The following is a 19,799-nucleotide window of genomic DNA, read 5'->3' as shown; positions in this document are numbered from 1 at the left end:
TGGATTCACCCATCTGCAAATAACCACGCTGGGGATTAGCTCAAGCTCAGCAGTGGCCCTGCTGGTGCAGCACTGCTGGGCCTTGGATGCTGTTGCTGATCCAGATTATGCCATGTTACAGTTCTGTGTTTGGATAAAAGAAGCCCCCCAGGACTAGTGGCTATAACGGGTGGCCTAATGCTATTTAAGTCCAGGTCCTGGGTGTCAAGATCAGAGGCATCCAAACTAGGTCAGCATGGAGTTCTTTCAGGTCTGGCAGATTTAAAAGCTGAAGAATGTGCTGAAACAAATTGGTTCTGTACTTTTGCTGGACCTGAAATGGCTTTGGAAGCCATTTAAGTACATTCCTGTGGTGCTGCATCTAAGCTAATGAACCTCTCCAGAGTTCATTGAACATCCAGCCAATTTGGGATTATCTATACCCATGGAGTGGTAATTTTATTTAATTAGTATAAATAAAGTCTTTTCTATTCAGATAAATGAATTTTTAACAGAGGCAAATCACCAAATTGGTTTCACTTATGATTAAATAATAATTTGATAATACTCCAAGTATAAAGGTCAGTCATTGTGAAATCTTGGTGTTAGCATGTGGGAAAAGATGGGAAATAATGATGCAATATTGCTCCTTTGAAATCTTAACTCTGTGCAGTGTGCCTTCTGACCTGTGCTTAGTTACTAAAATGTCTCCAGTCAGGTGCAGCTGTTGTCCATTACAGCTTGTTAGACTGACAAACATGTATAACCATGTGGTTCATTCCCAAATGAAGAATGTAGACTAATAATGGAGGTGCCAGACTCTGAGGTATTGAGTTTGTAAATAAAAATGTTTTGACAGACCAATGGCCATTGGCATTTTCCCAATCAGAATTGTATTTTCATTTCAGCCAGGATTTGAATTATGGTACAAATGAGTTTTGAATTACAAATTGAATTTTGAATAGTGTTGTTGTTACTGAGTTGTATCTGTTCTTTGCAAGTTGGAAAGAATTCAGAACTATGTGTTATTTGACTGAAACCACTGAAAGTTTTTGCTCATATCACATCAGTAGCTTTCATCTGTATAAGCAATCTTGTTATCCTTCTGTAAAAAATATCTATACATACAGTCATAGAACTAAGTGGGCAATGATAAATGTGATGAAGATGGCTTTTGGATGCTATGAGAGTGGTTGAGCAGAACTAGTTGTTAAATAAAGGCAGAATAAATCTGAGTCTTTTGGGAATTCAGCTTATGAATGTTTAATAGAGAAGTACTGAAAAGTTCTGCCTCAAAAACCCGCTTTCAGGCACTGCAAAAGATGAAGCAAATTGGAAAAAAGTAGCAATGGTGCAACAGCTTCAATTTGTTTTAAGCTTTAGTTCCATTCTTGAGCATGGATACAGCTGTTAAAAGTTGGTGGAGGCAAATAATATTTTAACCTCTAGACACTAAAAGCTCTTTAGCTCTAGTCCATAAAGGAACACCTGCCAAAATAATCAAAAAGAGAGATAGTTCTTAGACTTACATTTAAATAAAAGAAAGACAAATAGTCTTTCTCACATTGTTTCTTCTGAATTTTTTGTCTTTTGCCATATAAGCCAATTTATTCCAGCATTCTGGGATGCAAATTGCAATATTCTTTTCTATTGTGACCTTTTAAAATTCAGCTTTATTATATTACTTCATAGCACCTACTGCTAAAGAAGATGTAGAAAGTGTTTTGCTGTTGAAAATTAGGGTAGTGAAATTCAATACAAGAGACAAATACTCTGAACCCCATAGTACACTCAAACTCCCAGTCTGTTTGATACAAAACCTGTATTTAAGAAAATGACCCTTGTATTTAAGACACTGTTCAATGTGTAGACATAATTGCATACAAATGGTATTTCCATATCTCACATTTACCATTACTGGGCCAACATTTTCAGTGATTTTTTTAATTTTTATTTTTTAATGAGGTGGAGCCTGCCTCCCTGTGTGTGTGGGAAGACTCACTGTTTTTTGCCAGCAGAAGCAGTTGGTGTTCTCCCACCAGCCATGAGTTTGTTTGGGATGAGTAGTGTAGTGATTAACCACCCCACCAGCCTTCCTCTTCAAACAGGCCGAGAGCCACCTGGCCCTTCTCCAAAAGCCTCTCCTGATTCAGCACATCTTCGCAGCAGCCAGAAGCACCCCCTGCAGTAATGAGTTCATGGCAGATTCTACCTGTCCTGTTCTGATGTCCCATCATGGGACATCATGGGCTGGTACTGTGTCCCACTAAGGCATTGTATATTGAAATGCTCTGAAATGAAACCAGCTCCATTTATGAGGAATAATGAACTAAAATTGGAGACAGTTCACTTGGCTCTGTTGTGCTGCTGTTATGAGGTTGCTCTACATCAGCAGGACGAGAGCTCAAGTATGTACCAGCTTAAATTTCCCCATCTGCAGGCGGTGGGTTCTCTCTGGGAGAGAGAGACAGGAGGAGCTAGAAGGACTGCATGTGTAGCTGGGTTAGCTTGATTAAAAGTTGAATACCTACACTAATGTCACCCTGAGATACACGGATGATGTCACAAATCCTAGATTACAGTGAGTTCTCACGCTGTCTAAGGACCTTATCAAACTTTTACAAGTGTTTGCTGCAAGTAGTCTTGCTCTTTTTCTGTTCTCTCTAAGTTGAACATATACTTAAAACCCAAGACTGAGTAAAGGAGGCCACAGCAAGTGAACAAAATAAAATGCTCATTTAAGGCATGTTCAAGAAAGGAGTTGAAAGCTACACTAAGTGCCTTTCTCATGGAGAGCTGTTTATCATCCTCAGTTTTATTGAAGGATGATAAAGGGCCTTGTTCCAGCAAACAGTGCATCTGGAGTCAAGCCCAAGTTATCACCAAGGAAGCAAGAGGGATTTTTCACAACCCTCAACATGCTATTGGAATATGCATCAATATGGTAATGAAGTAGGTGTAGGAATAGAGTCTTATCAAAGCCCTATTTAATTTTTAATTCTGATTTCTCAAGTGTGTGCTGGTGGGAAAATAATGGCAAGTTTATGCTGCCTTTTTACCAAGGTGTCATTTCATCTGCCATGCAGATGGACCTGGACAGGCTTGAGAGGCTGGCCTGTGCGGTACTCATGAAGTTCAAGGCTGACTGAAAGGTCCTGCATGTGGGTCAGGGCAATAATACAAATACAGACTAAACAGAGGATGGCTTGGGAGCAGCCCTGCCAAGAAGAACTTGGAGATGTTAGCTGGGATGTGGCTGATGTGGCAGAATGTGGCCTGGAGTGTGCTCTTGCAGCCCAGAAAGCCAAAGGTGTCCTGAGCTGAATCCGAAGCACCGTATGCAGCAGGTGGAGGGAGTCTGTCCCTCTGCTCTGTTCACCTGAGTTCTGCATCCAGCTCTGGGGTCTCCAGCGTAAGAAGGGCGTGGATCAGCTGGAGAAAGTCCAGAGGATGATGATGAAGCTGATCAGACAGCTGGAGCACCTCTCCCATGACAGGCTGAGAGTTCAGCCTGAAGAAGAGAAGGCTCTGGGGATGCCTTGCAGCAGCCTTCCAGTACTTAAAGAAGGCTTACAGGAAAGTTGGAGAGGAACATTTTATTGATAGGGCTGTAAATGGCTTTAACCTGAAAGAGGTTAGAGTACATGTTAAGAAAAAATTCTTTACTGTAAAGGTGGTGAGACACTGGAACAGGTTGCCCAGGAAGTGGGTGCCCCATCCCTTGAAATGTTCAAGGCCAGGCTGGATGGGACTCTGAGCAACCTGTCTAGTAAAAGATGTTCGTGCTCATGACAGGAGGGTTGAAACTAGATGGCTTTTAAAGGTTCTTCCAAGCCAAGCTATTCTATGATTCTGTGTCTTTCCTTGCAATATAATTATCTGTTTACATATCCTTCTCTATGTGCCTTTGATTTCAGCCCCCACAAAATCCTTACTTAGTTGTTTTTCTTTCCTCTCTCTTTCTAAGCTAGAGCTGTACATAAGCTCTAGCTTTTTTTATTATTATTTTTTGATGCTTTATATATCTATAAATGTGGAGTACTCATTCTAAAGCTACTAAAACTGGATGTGAAAAGTTGAGATTTTAAAGGTTTGCATTGAAGTAGAGAGTCAAATTCTGCACTGATGTGAAGTAAATTAAGTTCATCTGCTAATTTGACTGGCATAATATTACAGCTTCCATATGCTCTCTGCTTATGAAGCTCCCAGTGTTAGTGTATTGCTTTAAAGAAGTTTTTTGCTTCCCAGGGATAACTCCAGGGAATGCTGTGTTTTCATCATTTGAGGAGCAGTTTTGCTTGTGAGGTTGACAGATTGCCTTGTGCAATATAGAGTGTAAGGAGCTTGTTTACACAGACTGTCTGGAAAGCAAAAGACAGTGTTTTGCAGAGAACCCCCAGGTAGTGCAGACACCTGGGAGATCCATGTGGCACCTTCTTACTGAGCTTTGTGCTTCTGCAGCCTCTCAATACAAGATTTTGTACATCACAGTCTTTTCAGAATGATCCGCTAAGTAAAAAGTCAAACTTCCATCTTCAGTAATGGGCTTGATGCATAATTTGGAATTTCTTGCTTAAATAACAGTTTGCCTTCCTTAAGAAGGAGAACAAATTTTTTAGTGATTTGTGATATTTTGTTTTACAGCATTATAAGATAATGTTAATATTTTCTTCAGCTTTAGGTCGGCAGGCAGGGGGAAAGCTAAAGAAGGAATGGTGTATTTAGGAGTCTGGTGTCTGACCTCTTGATATGGGTAATAGGATCAGAAGGCAAAGGCCAACTAAAGTGGATTTATCACATCCAGTTTTGAGCCTGGCATTAACATATGTATTTGAAACTACAACTTTAGTAATAAAAGAATCTTGAAAGCAGATTACTGTTTTAGAATTGCTGGAATGGGAATAATTTTCTTTTTCATTTCTACTTAATAGCAAAATAGATCAAGTTTTGATTTTGATGCGTTTCCACAGGTATATCTTGAACGACTCTTAACTTATGCAGAGATAGATATTTGTCCAGCAAACTGGAAGCGAATAGTGCTGGGGGCAATTCTGCTGGCATCTAAAGTTTGGGACGACCAGGCAGTGTGGAACGTGGATTACTGCCAGATCCTGAAGGATATCACGGTTGAAGACATGTGAGTGCAGTTTGTTTATCTTTGTTGATGAATGCCACGATCTGTGTCTGTGAGGGTGATGGGAAGTTCTTTTATAAATGATCTGAAGTTTGTATATTTGTGTTGTATCTAAACATGGTGAATGCTGATAGATGGCATGAGGTTGGCTTGACAGCTGCTTACATAGAAGACATTAATTTTTGTTTTCTGGTTGAAGTGTATTTTACCACTGGATATTCATGCACAATAATGAAAATAGATCTACAGAATATTTAAATGTATGGTTTGATAAAAATCCCCATATCCAGGGAGCCTGATGTATTCACTTCAGCATCATTTACTGTCATGCTAATTCTCCACATGGACACAGATGGACAGGTAAGGCAGGAAAGGAAGTTAACGACCTTTAGATGATCACCCAGTTATTTATTGCCATTATTTAAAATGGATGCTTTTGGGCTTTGATATTTTTTCCCCAATATCCTGCTGAATTAGTTTTCAAGATGTTAAAAATCCAGACGGAGTGAGGTTTCCAAAATGAAAGAGAGAGATAAGATGGACAAGAACCAAAATCAGGCCCTTCACATTTCTGTGTGCAATATTATTTCATGCAGAATAATTTGCTAATGGTTCCTTACCTGACTGTGTGGAATCAAAGTGATTTTGCAAAGTTACTTCTCCTCTTGTTCCTTTTCTCATGCTTTTTGAGTATTCAGTAGAAGTAGGGGTCTCCTTCCATTGACTTCTTCTCTAAGGCAAATCTGGGTGATTTTAGTGTTCCTGAAGCTGGGACATGAGCTGAAGTGCTGAACAGCTTGAAGCAGAGTCACAGGTTTAACTGTGCCATATGACAGTATTAATCAGAAATGGTTATAAATGTGAGGTTTGAAATTTCTAATTCTCAGGGCTTTTCTTGAAGGTGGTGTGAAAGGAAACAAAAAAAAGAGGTTATTGTTTCTGACAAACACGTGATGGTGCTACTGTTAGAAGCTGCACTTGAGCTGTATAACACCAGTACTCACATGGCAGACCTGTGCTAACATCGCCCCTTTCTGCACTGTGCATTCCCAAAGACAAACTCTGATGAATCCTTGTCCTCAAGGTTTCTTTCCTTAAAAGATTTTAGGGTTCTCACAAGCTGCAAACCCAGAAGCCTGTGGGGTGCCTGAGGCTCTCTGTATGTAGTTGGTGAGCTAGTTCATGGGCTTCATGTTTAGGGCTCCATGTGAATCCCCCAGCAAAGATTCTGGCACTTATATTCTTGCTATCAGTTTTTCCAAATTTTGTTTTACTCTTATCTGCAATGTGGTGGATTTTTTTCCTTTCTTATTTTTTAGTTAACTGGGACAATACAGTTATGATGATTTTGAAGTGTCTGGCTCTAAGCAAGACACAGCCTTTCATTGTATAAGTAAGGCAGAAGAAGAGCTCTAGGTCAAAATCTTGTATTTGTTTGAATCATTCAGCATAAGAGTATCTTGCAAAACATCAAGCACGCCTTTCAGGGTCGTAAGTCAGCATCAGTGCAGTGAACTGTGCCTGAAAGTGAGCAGGAAACTTGGGAGGACTGAAGTGCAGTGGGGACCTGTAGTCATGTGTGTGGCATTACATTGAATTTCTGAGGAGCAGCCCAAGAAAGCACATGCTAAAGCAGTCTGAAGGAGGTGTATGGGGTAAGAAGGGTATGGTGGTCAGTTAAATTGCATAAGTTCAGTAAGAAATACTTGCATGTTTTTGTCCTTTCTGTAGCTAATCTACTGATCCAAATTTGAGATCTTGGAAGTATGGGATAAAAATCTGAGGCTGTCTATTTGAGATTTTTGAGGATGCTCTTCAAAAAGGGTACAGCCAATCTCTTCTGCTAGTAAAATAAGCTTTATATTATGAATTCTCATAGAACTTTAGGCTTAGCTTGCAAAATGTACAATCTTGGCAGTATAAAAGTAGATGCAAAGGTAATATTTGTTTTTCTATTTATAGGCATCTTAAGGTGTAACTTTTTTACTTGGATTTTTAACTTGGAAACATCAACAATGTGAATTTTAGCCAAAGACTCCATATCCAGACTTCAGTCAGTCTTTTAGTATTAATTAGTATTTATCATTATGTAAACATAGAATTTTGGCACAGAGAGTGAGGATAAGGAAGGACAGTGATTATGATGTAAGAATTATATAAGGGTAAAGAGTGAGAAGGAGAAAAATAATTCAGTGTTGAAAAGCTACTGTACCAGTACTTTTTATCTTCAGATCCTTCTTCTTCTATTGCCAACTGTGCGACTTCTATTTCATATTCCTTGCACACTTGCACAGCAGTCAAAATGTAACTTAAAGACAATATAATCATCAGTCAGTGCCCACTGGTAGTACAGCAGTGCAGTCACTGGGCTCTTCAGCAAACATTGATAGCTTTCACCACCCATTTATTTTTATTTTTTTTTTATTTCCCATATCTTAAAATCACAGTTTTGGATGTATCGCAGGTCCCTGCGTAAGTATTAAATAGTATATCCGATTACTGTGCAATTTATGAAAATTTCCAGTCCTTAATTTTGTTTTTTGGCTTATTTCTCAATGTGGTTTTAAATGTATTGGTGTAGGTAATAATGTATCTGTATACCAAAGCTTTTCAGGGTGGGAGCTCAAACAGGAGCTCTGTTCTGATCAGGTATTTTGATGAACACATTTGGTTCAGCTGCTGGAAAACACGTGATCACCACTGTGAATTTTGGTTGCACATCTGAGGGAAAAATTGCTTTATTCTGTTCATAAAGAGAGTATGATGAAAAATTCAGATTTCCCATGACTAATTCTAAGTGATTGATTATGAAGAGCTGCAGGGAGTAAATAAGTTCTTCAGTAATTTTTTGTGTTGGAGTAATTTGCAGCGTTTATAAGAGGAGCCTGACAAATTTAGGGCAGGGGTGTGTGTGTGTGTGTTGCTGTGGCATAGCTGTGTGTGCAGACCCACCTAGTGGAGGTAAAGTGGAAACTACAATTTTTTTTTCCCCCTGCTATAAGTTTTCTTTCCAAAAAGAAATTATGTTAGCTGAACTGATAAAGGTGCCCTTTCACTAGCAAAACTTTGTGTCTGGATTTGATTGGCATTGCAGTAGCTGCTGCAAGGTGCAGCATCTCTCATATTCCTTATTGGTGTGAGAACACTGATAGAACTTGGTAGGGAAGGTCAAACCTTGGGCTTGGATAATTGCATCTGGCAAGAATAAAAAATGACCTTGGTTTATACCATTTGCAATTTAAAGTAAAATTACATTCAGAATGCACAGTCTGAAATACGTTTCCATGTTTATCTTCTTTCCACAGGAATGAGCTAGAACGCCAGTTTCTTGAGCTGTTACAGTTCAATATTAATGTTCCCTCCAGTGTTTATGCCAAGTATTATTTTGATTTGCGTTCCCTGGCAGAAGCAAATAACCTGAGTTTTCCCTTGGAGCCCCTCAGCAGGGACAGGGCATATAAACTTGAGGTAAGACTCTTTTCAGATTGCTCAGTGTTAAATACATAGGGGGATTGGGAATTTCTGTGCTGTTTCTCCCTTCTCCCATGTCTTCCCAGATACTCCCATGAGATCTTAGAATATCATAAGCCTGATTTTCATAATGGTTTTGTTTATGCTTTAAGTATTCATGGCCGTGGGGACAGCTTTTTGACCCGGTTTGCTTCATACCTTGCCCTGCTTTGGATTTCTTTTCAGTTGCAGTTGTCTGTATTGGCCTTTTGAAAGTGCCCACAAGTTTTATTATTATTGCATTCACAGTCTAGTGTTGTTCATTTGGTTTCTTAAAATTGATTATCCATCTTAAATGAAAGAATATTAATTAACAGGTGTTGCTGAAAATAGCTATTCCATGTTCTTCTGCAAGTATTCAGTTTCATGTGGATCCAAGTTTTTTATCTCCCATGGTGTTTATCTCAGTAAAGGGAGAACAGAAATGAGCATTCATGCCTTCAGTGAATAAGTCATGAATGCTTATGAGATATCTACAGATATACCATGTGCCAGAAGCACTGTTGGATGGTCTGGACCTGTGAAATGCTGGGCACTGTGAATACCATGGACACAGGAGGAATTTAAATTATCAGCTAATTGTGGGCCCTTTGCAAGACTGTAACATATTTTTCCTGATTTTTCAGATCAGTTTTTCAAATATGGGCATTATTGCACTGAGTATGCATTTTGTTACTAATTTTGAAAATTTTCATTAGATGCTGGCTGCTTTTAACAGCACACATCTTTAATTACATAAGATTTCTATACAGGAGGTTGTTTGCCTGTGGGTTAGATTGAGCTTTGCATGTTCTGAAATTCCTGTGCTCCTGTAGAACAGGCAGGCAGTTCTGTGCACGTTTTTGTGGGGAGAAATGGTGCGTGGGAAGGTTAATTGACTTGTTTGTGACTCTAATGGGAACTAAAAGTGGAAGAGCAAGAATCAAAGCAAATTTCATTTAAGTTGTATTTCCCATTCTTTCTAAATATTCTTCCTAAATTTCACAGGCAGCTCCAATAAGAATTTCATTCTCTGAAATGGAGTGTGGTCTAAATTTGCATCAGATTTTGCTTCTATTAAGGAGAATATTTTTTAAAAAAATTGATTGTAATCTTACTTGAAAAGAGGTGCTTTACTGAGTTATGGGATTCTTGATAATAAGTAGTATTACATATATCAAAATTAAGTGAATTACCTTTTGATTTAGCCCACAGTTTCTTAAAACTGTCAGTCTATATCACACACTATGTATAACAGCAGGTTACAAATGAGTTTAACAATGATAGGTCCTAAAACCTTAGAAGAAAAGAAAAATAGGAAATGACTGTCAATAGCCAGAGAATACTGGTAATTCTTCTGTACTAGCTAAAGAAAAGGCATATTTAAAAAGAACTAATGGAATATTTTTTCAATAAATCTGTATAATTAAAAATTTTCCCATTGGGCATGCTTTGAGCTGCCAGCAGAAATTGTCTGTAAATAACCCTGCTAGCCAGAGGATGTCTTCAGGGTAGAGGAAGAGTATCTGCTGTGCAACCAGCTTGGTCTGCCACCTCGTTGCCTCTATATTCTGTGACCAGAAGGAAGGGAACTGCTTTGTTCCCTGGCAGTATGTGGTTGTCATTAGTGTGCCCTTGAAACTACTTGACAGCATAATTTATAGCCCAGTTCCCTGAGCACAGTAAAGCATTTAGCTTGCCAAGAGTCATCAAAATGCATTTGCAGCACTTCTGTAGTCTCTCGTGTGCTGTTCAGACCAGAGTTCCCTGTTTTAAAACAGTTGCCTGGATTGTCAAGTGGAGTAGATGTAGTACCACACAGGCTGTGATTTTTTTGATACCGAGAGAAAAGCTGCAGTCTGTGATGAAAGACAACAGCCTCACAGCAAATGTATTCATGCAGTGGAAGGATTTGCCTTGTGTGATATAAAGACCTTGCTCAGTTCTAAGATTAAAGCAACTTACTGGAATTTGAGATCACAAAAGGTGTTGCGTAGAGAAATGGCTATATTATATTTTTGCTACTTTTGCATTTTAAAGCTATTTTTTTATATCTAAAGCAGAAGCATTAGATCTGACATGGCAGAATCTGCACTGCGATTTCTGCAAACATCATGAAGTTGACATACACATGATGATGAAAAAAAACCCCTAAAAAGACCAAGGACAAGGCTAGCAAGAAATGTACCTCATCTAGAGGAAATGCTGGACAAGATCCATTAGCTTAGCAGTGTTATGAGAGATTGCAGTACATGTTGAAAATTATATCACTTTCTCAAGCATCTGCAGTGCTTGTTTTCTCTTATTTAATGTTCTCACAATTGACACTTAAAAAGCATCTTTGTCTTTTAAATGACAAAATGAAAGTAATTTTTTTTTACCTTTTAAGTATATGTGGACTAAAGCATGGTGTATTTTTTATACTAGTCCACCTAATAGTCAGAAACCATTTTTATGAGCCCTCTTGTTTTTTTCTCCTGCTCTATGGATTCAGACAAGTTAAAAATGGCAAATAAACTTTCATTAGATCACCCAGTCTGTCCACCTGCCAATGATGTTTGTTCAAAACAGCATATGTTATAGTGTGTTTTGTTCTTCTTTTAATTATGTCAAATGTCAAGCCTTCCTTTGCTTTTCCTGAGATCTGTTATCTAATATGGGAGATTTTTTTCTGCCAAGAAGGTTGTTGGGTGTCCAGCCTTAATCCACTATTTTGTAATTTCCTACTCTTGCACCTGGTTTTTCTCCCATGTACTGAGCTAAATATGAGTCAGATTCTCCTCTTTGGGTTATGTAGACAAAACGTGTCTGTCCTTTTGCTGCTTGTGATCTTAGCACTGTGCTTGTTTCAAGGTTAGATTTTCTAAGAGCATTCATTAGTGCACTCCCAGTTTAACTGACTGCATGTTTTCTGAGATCTTTATTGTTAGGATGGTACTTGAGCACATAGTTCAAACCCTTGGAAATCTGTGCTGTTTTCTTGACCCTAAAGATGCAATCCCAGCATCAAACTGACAAAACCAGGAGTAAAGAAGCAGAGAAGTCTCTTTATATCTCTTCAGCCTTCCAGTGTCACAGTGACTTAATTACAGTTCTGTGTTTGTGTGTTCAGAACCCTCAAAGCCAGGAAGAAAAGGAAGATAAAAACAGCAAAATTTGCCTTTTTTGGGTTTTAGGAGTAACTAGTTGTGCTTTATAAATTAAGGAGAACCACCTGCTGTTTGTTCCTGCTAAGTTTCCTCTGGTTTGTCAGTTTTTGGAGGGTGTGCAGCAGTCACAGTCTGTGCCTTTGTGCATTGCTGGTACTGAGCTCATAATCAGTTTGTGCTGCCTTCCTGCCCTGCACAAACATGCATGCAGCCAAAATTTGTACTACTGTTTCTACTATTACTACTACTACTGCTACTGCCTTTCTCCAGCCTTCTTTCTTCTTACTTGTCCCCTCCTCCAGTGATGGAATCTCTGGAGGAGTCATATAACTCAGCAGAGGAACTAACTTTAGTTCTGTATGCATGGATGTAAGAATATATATGTGTATGCATTCTAGCTGAATACATACATTTCAGCCAAGTCCAACAAAATTCCACATGATGGATTAGTGTTGCTGGTTTTTCAGAATATTTTGATTTGACATGAGAAATGGTCCCTTGCAACTGTCAAAAATTGGTTTATCTTTCTAGCAATAAAAGCAAAAGAATTATTAGATAGATGGTACAAAGGTGATTATAGCTATTTTGATTTATTTTAACTGAAGGACAGTAATAAATATTTCCAATTTTCTGCTTTTGTCTTGGGTCCCCATATGTTATACTAAAGTTCACTAACTACCTTGCCAAGTATACTCTAGATGTTGATTTATAACATGCAAATGAAAAGGCATCTTTAGATACAGAGCTGCTTTAAATGGCAGCGTGTTTCTGATCCATATGATTCATCACCATAGCCTAGGGATGCCAAATATTGAGTGCCACTTCCAAGCAACATTTCATTTTGTCTGACCAAGTGCCAGAACAGAAATTTTCCTGTGTCACACAGGCGATTTTGAGGTGATTACCTTCTCTGACTGTTCGATGCCTGAGGTAATCAGTCTGATTTGGCAGCTGAAAGAAGCTGAGCTCCACCTCAGTACAGCCCTTTGTCATGCCATGCCTTGGCACATTATTTCATGGATAAACATTTTTAACCTATTGGATTTTAAATCTGATTGAATTGTGTAAACTCTCTTAGTCTACCAAGTTCCTGGTTAAGTGAAATAAAATGTTATTAAGTGGTTTTAAGTGCATGAAGTTACGATCTAAATGGTCTGAAAAGCAATATGAATACTTAGTTGTGTTATTGTATTCTGTTGTTCTCTTCATGTGCACCATGAAGAAAAACTGTGTTCAAGAGTAGTCCTAACAAAAATATGCATTTTCCAACAGAAAAGTAGCAAGTGTTTTCTTACTAGTGGTAGGTTTTATGTTGTTTTGGGATTTACGTTTGTTTTGTTTTGATTTGTTTTCGAATTTAGTGATGTTTTATGGCTGGCTTGACCAGAGCATTAGGTGAATATGCTCTCAGATGTATGAGTTGTGTGCTTCTGCTGTACGTGCCTCTGTCTTTGCAGGACTATTGAAATTAAAGAACTCTTCACTCCTGCAACTTGGTGTGCTATAGAAGTAAAGATAAGAGAGAAAATGATAATCCATGGAGTCAGGATGTTTAATTATTTGTAATGCCTTGTGTTATAATCAAGCACTTCCACTGGGTTTGTTTGTACAGTACTCTTTATTAAACATCTTATGTTAAGGCACAACTTGAAAGCATTCCTGAGTAAATAAAAAATGCTGCTTTAGTTTGTCATATTTTTGAATTTGACCTTGAGTATTCCTTGAAGAGAGCTTTCTCTGCAGTTCTGCAGTTTGATTGCCAGAGTTAACATCTCTTCTGATGCCAACCACAGCTTGTCTCAACCATATGAACTCTAATACAAAAGCTATTTTAGGGAACAGTAAATTCATGCATGTGAGGTCCGTAATAATTACTATTTTTAAACTTTGCTAAAAACAGTAGAAGAAATATCAAACATTAACATCCAGTATAGCATAAAAGGAGTTGACGCTTGAATGTTTGTCTCTCTCTTCAAAAGGTTTAAAAATGACTATGTATTTATAATGTGAATTAAATTATTCTGAATATGAGTTTCATTTCTCTCTGGCACTATATAAGATAGCCTGGCCACAAAGAAATGCTCATCTGCTTCTGAAAGGTGAGTTAACATCATCTCAGGAGGCAAAGCAGGGTGAGTGATCTGCAAGATCATTTCTCAACAGAGAAAAATATAATTACTACAAGATTTTTAGGGAAAAAATATTTAAGAGCCACCCAAAATTTAGATTTTCCAAATATGGTAAAATTACTAGGTCCCCTGCCCCTCTTCTACCACTGTCCACCCCGCAGCGGCCAGGGAGACAGGGGAGTTAGATTAGCTTGCCAAGAAGACCCTAAAAATGAGGCTCTTTCCCTCTGCTGAGATGGCAGTTGCAGCTTTATTTCTTGGGATCCTTCAGGGTGAGATGGCAGGAGGGAAAGAGAGAAGAGGTATTGATAAGCAGTCCTTTTTCAAGACAGGGGAAAGGGGTGTGGGGGATTTACACAACCAGTAAGGGGACCTGGGGAGAACAAGATAAGGGAAAGCACTTACAAGTCTACATTTTCAGGGGTGCATTTTTACATTTTTGGGTCATACCATTTTTCCTAACTGCTTTACAACACAAATACACTTACAGTTTCTACAGTTATTTTATTAAGTTTTCCATGATTCTTCCCTTATGAAGGATGATGCATCAGTTAAAATGGGTCAGCTCCCTCAGTGAGGTTTGTGATGGTTCACCTGCAAAGAAAAGGCTTGGGGTACGCTGAGTCTTTCTGAAGCTGCCATGTGGGGCAATGCAAATCTTCCTTCCAAGACTAATGAAATGAAAACTAGGATTTGAGGAGAATGTCTTCATGTATTTTGCTTAATGAAGTGACTTTTGTAATTTCACCTGTATGTAGAAATCTGCATTTAGTCTTGCTTTGCCTGTACAGCTGTGGGCAATGTGATCAGGGGTGTTTTCATCTTTTCTCTTTCAGGCCATTTCTCGCCTATGTGAAGATAAATACAAGGACTTCAGGAAAGCTGCAAAGAAACGCTCGGTCAGTGCTGACAATCTGACTGTGGTTAGATGGTCCCCTGCAATTATCTCCTAACAGAGGAGACTGGAATATTCCTACGGACGAACTGTTTCATCCATCCATTTTTTTCAGAGTGGGCTGGGGGCGGGGGGATAAAGAAAAAAAAGACTTTTGTTTTTTTTTATTTTTAAATCTGTCAAGCTGCCTTTACAGTGCCTCCCCATTGTGTAGCACACGAGTGAAATACCTAACGAAGGAGAAATGGAGAAATCGGTGATCAGGAGAGAAGATTGGCAACAATTATTTTCTCACTTCCACCAACAGCTTTACACTATTATGAGGAAACAGAAAATCAGGTGCTTGGAAGAAGAAACAAAAAAAAAATAAAGTAGAGGCAGAAAAATATTTAAGAACTGTGCCATTTTCTATTATTCTGTACTCATGAAGGGAAATGGCAGCATGAAAAAAAAACATGTAGTCAGATGACTGTGCACTAGAGGAATGACATTGGGAGAGTTCCATCTTAAAGGTTTCTCTTAATACCCTTTTTTGTTGTTGCTGTTGTTGGTTTATTTTGCATTCCTCATTGCTGCTTCCCAGGATAAATTCTTCCCCTTGCACAGCAGGAAATACAAAGTCTGTATTTACAGTAGCACAAGCCCCTGAATAAATAGCGTTGGGTTTTTTCGCTGCACTTTTCTCTGTAACCTGTCTTATTAACATTATTCTTCTTAATTATTATGCATATGTTACATTTCTTGTATGCCTTTTATTGTATTTTGAAAGAGAGAACTTGACCATAGTGCTGAACCAAAAGTGTGTACAGGGATCAGAAAATCTTCGTAATTTCATGATGTGTTTTATTTATAGTATACTTGGGTGAGTGTGCCTTCCTGAGTTCTTGGAATAGTTTATTTTTCCATAGTATAAAGATACAGTTGTTAAAGTCTTGAGATGATGATGATAAGACTTGGGCCAAATCTCTGAAATTTGCAACAGATCTTGTGATCCTTCTTGCAGATTTTCATAGCATTAGAAGTTTAGCAGAATTCATCCATTTTGAAGGAGATTTTTTTTTTTTTGTATGGCCTGACAAGTTCATTCCTTCACTCCCAGGTCCATTGTTGCAAGCAATATTCGCAATTTTTATATGTTTACTTTAAATCAAAGTGAGTCTGTTTGTATAAAATAAAAAATAATAAAAAAAATTGTTCCAATGAGAAGGCCTGTAGAAGAGCAGAATGGAAATCTTAACAAGGTATCTGTCACAAGGAGATTTGATTTGGAAGCTAAGATATAAACCCTCATGTTTTTCAGTGTAGGTGCTTATAGAAATTAAAAGTAACTGAACTGTGAATATGATTTCCAACTCGGACTATTAAACTCCTCTGTTGTTATTTTTTCTCTCTTACTGCGGCTGTTGCCCCCTTGGCATTGTAAGAACCTTTTATACAAAATAACTTGTCAGTATAAGCATATTTGCTTCATAACACCGCAGGGTGATTTTTTTTTTCCCCTACAGTTGTTTGTTTTGGTTTTTTTTTGCACAGTTTAGAAAGATCCAGCTGAAAATTCTCAGTTCCCTGAAATCTGTCCTTGCAGCTATCACTGAAGGGAATGGCAGCAGATGTCCCTGATTTGTGCACTACTGTTGTAACCCACAAAGATTCTGTGTTTGTTTGGTTAAGCCCTATGGGCTTTTAGCAGCCTGGGGGCCCAGGGATGCACACTTGACTCCCAGAGTGATTCCAGGGCCTCCAGGCAGGGAGGCACCGACAGGATTGAAGCAGTGAAACCAAACAGTTTCCTGTTAACTTTCCAGTGTGATTTGTTTAGTTTGAGACATGAAGGCTTTGTCCATAAATTCTCCTGATGTTCTTTGGGCCTTTAAAATTATTCTCATCACTTCTTGTTGTGCCAATGCATCAGAACTGTGAGTATCCAAGTCCATTTTTCCCTTGAACATGGAATGTAAGGCAAGTGTTTATAACAAATTACAGCATTTGAAACCTCTTTGCAGATAGTATCAAAAGGAACATTTTCAGAGCATTTGAAATTCATCCTTTATAAGCATAAATTTAGGCTTTAAAATATGTAAAATATTTTGATTTATCAACACTTTGCTAAACTATTTTCCATTTAACTTGATATCAGGAATATTTGTTTTATCCATTTCTGGGTGATAGAGATATGAACTTTGGATTATGTAAAGATATCAATGCATCTACTATAATTTTTGTGAAGTTTATTAAACTACTTTAAAGATTGTATAGTCTATTTATTGTATGTATGTACATACAGTCTGATACTTTAAAAAGTGGATTCCGTAAAACCTGGCTCAGTCTTGTTTAGACTATTGAATATCGTTTTAGCCTTGTGCACTGGACTCTACCTCTGTATAGGAGAATTTTCCATATTCTTAATTAGTACTGATTCTGTGATTAACTTGGTTATGTTTCTTGCACTAAGAATTAAAAAAAAAATCTGCTGTAAGTGTGGATTTTTTCTTTAGTTTTACCATATGAATCCTCTACATTTGGATGGATATTTCTTTCCCTCATGGTTATAGAATAATTCTTTGCTTTTTCTTCTGGTCTGTTCCAGGGTTGCCAAAAAATACAGTATCTGTCAGTAAACCTGAAAAGTGTCTTTTGTTTGCAAGGTATTCTATACCTGGTAATTAAAAATGAATTATTATTTAGGATTATGTTGTGTTTACTGTAGTTTTTTCAGCATTACTGTATGGAAAATACCATTGCAAAGTTAGAGAATCACCGGAGATGTAAGAAGGGAGGAGAACCATATAACATTTTAATTAACAGCACAAAGACATTGTGTTTTGCTGTAAATGTTTTTTGGATTAAGGTTTTCATTATTGCTTTGGTCACCGGCTCAGAACTGAAAAGGTGTAGGAGATATAATAAACCTGTCCCTTCAAGTATCATTGTCTTAATGAATTATTTTTGTATGTTGAGCCAGTGGGCCACTTGTTTGGTCATTTATGCATTGATAATTGGATCAATATTTGAAAAAGGCTTTACTTTACAAAGTAAAGTTTCTAATCGTTCATCTGTATGCAGCCCAGAGTTGTTTCCGTAATTCCTCTTTCCACCTGCAGACCTCTTTATATTTGATTTGCTGTTTGTAGTTCATTATTTGACATATTTCATTCTTATAGACACTGTCATGTGGGACTGAGTTCACTGGAGTTATGGGATAAAGTGCAAAAACAAATTGCTCAAATCACCTTTTTTCACCTTCCACAAACTCAGTTAGCTCTTCAAATGATGCATGTTTTCTATTGCTAAAAATATACAAAGTCCTGTCCTACAGCAGGGTAATGATTTTGTTTTGTTAAGGATTTTGGGATTTTTCTTAGAGAGAGAGAAAAATTAACATATATTGCATAATTGCTGTTTACATTTATGGAGTCTGAACTAAGACTCTGTGTTTTAACACCTTTCTCCCCAGCTCCCCTAATGCCAGAAACCTTAGCTATAGTATAAAGATTAGAAGTAACAAAAGCCTCATCAGAAAAGGGCAATGGTGTAATGGTGGCAGATGACAAAATGACATCTGGTGGTGTTGGCTATATATAAAAATAGCAATATGTGGGAGAGGATAGAGGAACTGAAAGAGCAGAAAAAAACCCCAAAATCTTAACACCTGAAGCAACAAATTATTTACAGTTGTCCTTAGTTGGTAATGAGCATTTCATTTCCCAGTGATGTGTTTAAACTCCCAACCAAAGTGCTGCACATCCACTCCAGACTCATTCTGCTCTCTGCTTCTTCTTGCTCTTCATGTGGAGTCCACTCAGCCTAGCTTTTAGCACTTTTCTCACTTCTGTGTAAAACACATTTTCTGTAATCAGAACTTTTTTTTTACTTGAATTGGCAGTTGTTGACAACATTTGCCTACTCTGCAGTGAAGCTCCCACTTAGTGTCTCTAATGGGTTCTGAGAAATCAGCTTAACTATAAACACAAACATACCTATGAGTGTCCCTAGATGTACCTGGAAATGTATCTACACACAAAATGCAGTAAGTGTCTTTCTGCTGTTTTCATCTTCTTGTCAATTGAGCTCCATCTTGAGGAAAATACAGAACTGGTGAAACTGAGCTGCATAAACTGAGGTAATGATGGCAAATATGTAGTGACCACTGTTCTGTGGAAGTGCTTTAGAAAAGGAAACAAGATTTAGAAGAAAAGCTCATAAGGAAAACAATAGTGGTAGCAGATGTAGATTATGATGCTGAAAAGGGTCTTTTCATACTGTGTATAAACCTGCTTTTCTGAATCTTAAAAGAATCCATGAAAAGTAACTGGTGAGTTGCAGGACCACAGCTTGAAAAGGACTGAATGCATTGAGAGCATTGAGGCACTGGAACAGGCTGCTGAGACAAGCTGGGGTTCCCCACCTCTGGAAGTGTTCATGGCAGGAGAATTGGAACTAAATTATCTTTAAGGCCCCTTCCAAATCAAGCTTTTCTATGATTGTAGCCAAAAAAACCCCAGGCTCAAGTTTGTTGCGTGGCCTGTATAACTGGGCTCTTCCCACTAAAGAGAGAAGCAACAAGATGGCAGATTGGAGAAATGCAGGTGATAGAGCCAGACAAATAGACTGTATTTCTTGTGTTCTTTCTAGAATAGCTGGTCTGATGCAATTTGGTGTGAAAAAAGTTGTTTTTTCATGCCCTTTACACCATGTGTAATGTGTTTCAGTATTATCAGTCGAGATTTCAGCTGTTACACCTGGATATATTGTTTGGTGAAGATATGCTAAGCAAGCTTCTTGGTGTGGTGAAATGTGGCTGTATACCTGTGAGTTGTCCAGAATCTCTGTTAAGAGTTTGTAAAGCTCAAGATGTCAATGGTCTCTGCAGATGGAGAGCAGCAAATAACAAAATATCAGAAATTGTATTTTGTAAAATACCATTTCCCGACGTACTTACATGATTTACTAAATGTACCTGATTTAATTTCAGATTTTTTTTCCTTGCACCTCTGACAGATGGGGGTGCTGTGGTAATTATGCAG

The 19,799-nt window shown here is 38.1% G+C and overlaps 1 protein-coding gene across 5 annotated transcripts in view; it reads left to right on the top strand.

Annotated features, from left to right (window-relative positions):
* The window catches only part of CCNY (cyclin Y), a 119,091-nt gene extending 101,392 nt beyond the window's left edge, over window positions 1-17,699 (top strand). For all 5 annotated transcript variants that reach the window (XM_015618279.2, XM_015618278.2, XM_015618277.2 and 2 more), the window contains 3 exons: window positions 4,950-5,116; window positions 8,419-8,581; window positions 14,717-17,699. In XM_015618279.2, the coding sequence (XP_015473765.1) occupies window positions 4,950-5,116; window positions 8,419-8,581; window positions 14,717-14,833 (447 nt within the window). In that variant the 3' untranslated portion in view covers window positions 14,834-17,699. The remainder of the gene's footprint in view (window positions 1-4,949; window positions 5,117-8,418; window positions 8,582-14,716) is intronic.
* Window positions 17,700-19,799: the final 2,100 nt, after the last annotated feature.

The sequence above is a fragment of the Parus major genome, chromosome 2 (genome assembly GCF_001522545.3).
Source record: "Parus major isolate Abel chromosome 2, Parus_major1.1, whole genome shotgun sequence".
Lineage (NCBI taxonomy): Eukaryota > Metazoa > Chordata > Aves > Passeriformes > Paridae > Parus > Parus major.
This window is presented reverse-complemented; position numbering and strand designations above follow the sequence as displayed.